Source organism: Athene cunicularia (genome assembly GCF_003259725.1).
Source record: "Athene cunicularia isolate RWA chromosome 17 unlocalized genomic scaffold, athCun1 chr17_part1, whole genome shotgun sequence".
Classification (NCBI taxonomy): Eukaryota; Metazoa; Chordata; class Aves; order Strigiformes; family Strigidae; genus Athene; species Athene cunicularia.
In genome coordinates, this window is record NW_020799122.1 from 721,639 (window position 1) to 725,684 (window position 4,046).

Sequence of the window (4,046 nt, forward strand, 5' to 3'; positions counted from 1 at the left end):
CGGCCGGGGCGCGTGCACGGAGGAGGGATCCTTGCACCAGTCACTGATCCTGCGCGAGGCTCTGACGGCCCTTCGGGGTGCAGCTACCGGGTGAAACACAATACCATCAACAGCGCCATCCTAATTCTGGTGCTTGCAGTAAACCTTTCTGATGTGTGATCAAGCCTCAAGGATAAGATGTTTATTATTTGCCATGTAACCACGTGGCTGTGCTCCAATGTAAGGAAAGGCCAAATTGCACTTGTAATTCAAAGGGACCCAAAGCCTTAATGCTGTAAAGAAGGACGCTAATGATGCCCAGCGGGCGCGGGGCACGCAAGTGCGGCCCAAAGGTTGTTGATGGCCTTCCTATGAACCTCCTCAGTGTGTGACAGGTCCTTGCCTGTGGCCAGCAGAGATGTGATCAAGATGAGGGACGTCTGCGTGTTCATTACGCTGCCTACGCCTCCACTGACACACTTTACATTTAAAATACTGTTTCCATTGAGCTGGAGCATAAACACGGAGCGTGTGGACTTGGGGAGCTCCATTAGCAAATGCAAATCGTTTGGTGCTTTGTCCTCCGCACGCAGAAGTCTTCAGAAGCCACGGTCCCCATCTGCCCCAGCTCTCGTTAACTGATAAAGAAGGCTTTGCAATGCATGTCTAGTTATTTACTTATTTATTTAAACGCACCACCTGTAGCGAAAGAAGCAACGTTCAATTCTAAAACTGATCGAGAAGTTGTGTCTGCTCCGTAAACAAAAGCAGAACCAGCAACCGGTGCACGAGGGCACGCGGGATGCGGAGGGAGAAGAGCGTGGCTGCAGTCCTGGGGGTGAGAGCGGGTCAACAAAGGTATTTTACAAAATAACCCGATACAAGAACTGTGGGTAAGAACAGCTGACCCACAAGATAAATGGATCATGCAAATAATCGTTTAGCCACCAAAACAACGCCTAAAGGCTTGAAGAGCCGACTGGAAAGGAAACTCGACGGCTCCAGCCTGGGCTCCAGCCTCGCACGGGCTGGTAGTAGTGAGCGCTAGCCCTCCTTCTGCCTAGCTACACTAACCCAAGTAGTAAGTAGTTATATTTATCAAAGACCATTTGCTGCAAGTGATTAACGCTAATTTGATTTCCTGTGAGTCAATTTCCTTGAGATATGGTAAATAGGCTATTACCTGTTATTGACCTTTACTTTATTAAAAAGATTTAAAATTAGAATTTATATATATATGTCCTTCCAAAAAAGTTTTTTTAATAAAGAAAAATATTTTTATAATCACATTATACTTGCTAGCTGAGGTTGTCGTTCCAAAGTTAATGTTAAATAAAGACGGTAATTAAGAGTGAATATGATGATGATGGTTTTTAAACTCATCTAGAGGACTGACCCCTTCCTTCGCCTCCACTTGAATTTTCGCTCCCGAGCAGAGCAGGGTGGAAGCGGAGGCAGGGGCTGGCGGGGCCGCCTGCGGGCGCTGCTCCGGCTCCTGCTCCCTGCCAGGACACACCTCTCCCAGGATTTCCAGTCTCCTCCGGGCAAGAGGGCACGAGGACCTGCTGGTGCTTAAAAAGCTCAGCTCCTGCTTCGTGACAGCCTGCACTTCTGGTAGCCTACTCGTCTCCTAGGTCTGACTTAAACTGAGCAGGAAGAAATTACGTCAACGTTTGATCATGAAAGCAAAAAGTTTATTCATGTTTGAAACTACATATAACTACCACGAGGAAGACTTTTCAATCCAGGGTGTAATCCAGTTAGAAAGTAACACGAAACGGTTTAATACATTAGAATCACTGCCACAAATTATTTTCATGACTCAATCAGTTTCAGAATCGCATACAATACAAAAGAGAGAAAGAAAGGGCCCCCTGTTACACAGGGGGAAATATACAGTACTGAATACTGAAGTCTGTATGCATTACAATTAGTTGTTGGTTTTTGCGTGGATTAGTAACAAGATGAAGAACATTCAAAATGTTTCTCAGTATTTACAACAGTTTCACTGTTTTGTGTTAAACCTAAGAACCCATGTTTCCACTTTCGCTTCTTTAAAAGTTGCCAACGCAACCCTGATTCTTTTAAAAGATTACAATGTACATTACATCTCATGGGGAAACAAAGAGTTAATTACAAGATGCCAAAAGATAAGAAAGAGACAAACTACAGCGTGAGTATCGTTCAGAGGTAGTAAGTGAGCACTCTAAGCTACAGAACATGTTGAAAGTCTATTGGTTTGTATGAGTTCGCATGAGGTAATAAAGCTGTGTTTGATTGGTGAGATGTATAAATACTCTTTTGCTACACTATGTACAACACTCCATATGATGGTGCTTTTTTCCTTTGCTTTTTTTCCTTTGTTTGTTTGTGGTTTGCTGCCAAGAAAAGGTAACAGATCTTGGCAGGCGTGTGCAGCACCTAGCTCGTACTGTAAAACCCCAGGTCTTGGCTTTCAGAGAGATCAGCAGCAAGTGTCTTCATCTCCTAAGAACAACCTACGTCCGGTGTCGAAATACAGAGAGGAGACTCGGGGTCCGGGTAGTTTTAGCAAGAAAAGATCCTCCTGGTTTCCAATCTAATTTGTAAGACAATAGATCACAACAAAAATGTGACGAAAAAGGATTCTTAAACACAACCACTGTTAACCGAAATAACCGAACAGCTCTTTTTATTCCAACTCTATAAGAGATATGAAAAGATTAAACACAATCAAAGTCTGCGATTCATTTCGACTTTCCATGGAAATATGCACAAAGTTAAATTTAGGTGAGGTGTTTCTTTGTGTCTGCTCTTGCTATTGAGGTTAAGCTCGTCCTGTACTTTTACCCTTAAGGCCAAGTAATTGGCAACTGTTAGACCAACATCGTTAAAACTGCTGATAATAAATTATGATAAAATAGTTACAGGGCTATAAACAATGCTAAATCTTGGCCTAATTGGATAAAGTGCTTTTTAACATTGTGTGTTTTAAGTATAAATACAAATGATTATGATACCTTTAAAAAACAGATTTACCAAGTTTTCTAATAAGACAAGGTTTTACAGTAAAGCTGTAGGTGGTTGGCTACAAAAAACTCTTTCCTTTTTCTCCTGTGACTCTGAATGCGCTAATCAAGGCATCTCAGCTCAGGGAAAAAGTGTTGCTAGGAGATTAGTTAGAGGTATCAGAGTGCACACTTCCCGGCCCTTCTGTAGGGGAAGTCACAGAAGATGGAGTAGTTGCGTCCTGCCAGCCTCCATTAGCCTGAAAAGGGAAAAACAATTCAATTGATACAATTATGCATATTAATTACACCGTACACTGAAAGTATCAGCCTGGCAAGCCCGGGGTTTGGGAGGAGATGCTCTGGGAAGGAGATTTTTTCCTACGCTCCCTCTGGCTGCAGAATTTGTGAAAGGCAAAAGCCGCGGGCGTTGCGCGAGGGATGCTGGAAGCTCGGTCTGCGCCAGCGCCGAGCCCAGAGCCCGTCAGGCAGATGTGAGCCGCCAGTCGGACCCGGGGTTTCCGCGCAGACCGTCCGTGCTTCAACGCAGAGCGTCCCTGTGGCCGCGCGTCGGCCTTTTCCCCTGAGAAGACGAGTCCGGGGCGATCCGCGTTAAAGCCCCGCGTCTCCCCTCGCCTCCCAGAGTTCGGAGTTGCCTTCCTCCGCCCGGCTGAGCCCGGGGAGCCTGGGTCCCTGCCAAGGCGACCCGCCAGCGCGCAGCCGTCGGGGCTGCCAGGCGGAAAGGGGCCGCTCGGATCGGTTTTCCAATTATCTCTAAACGCAGCCCCCGTGCGGGACGCCGCTCCGTGTCCGCGCATGCCGCCGGCCCTCGCCGCGTCAGACCCGCCTCGGCAGGAGCAGCGCTCAGGAACAAATTTGCCTTATGTCTCGGCCGATCGAGGCAATTGCTGAAATCAATGTCTGATCAAATTTCTGCTGTGGCAGACAGCTTGTCGCTACATATTTTTATGTCAGTCAAGAAGAGGGAGGCGCGGGGCTCGTGAGTTGGGGGAGGCTGAGTGGAAGTGACGGGGAGGCCTCTCCACAGAGCCCGCGAGAGCCGCCCCGGCCCCGCGCTCC

At 46.9% G+C, this 4,046-nt stretch overlaps 1 protein-coding gene across 1 annotated transcript in view; it reads right to left on the minus strand.

Annotated features, from left to right (window-relative positions):
* Positions 1–1,651: 1,651 nt before the first annotated feature.
* The window catches only part of PBX3 (PBX homeobox 3), a 15,139-nt gene continuing 12,744 nt past the window's right edge, over positions 1,652–4,046 (minus strand). The window contains exon 6 of the mRNA XM_026860454.1: positions 1,652–3,226. Coding sequence (XP_026716255.1) covers positions 3,134–3,226 — 93 coding nt within the window. The 3' untranslated portion in view covers positions 1,652–3,133. The remainder of the gene's footprint in view (positions 3,227–4,046) is intronic.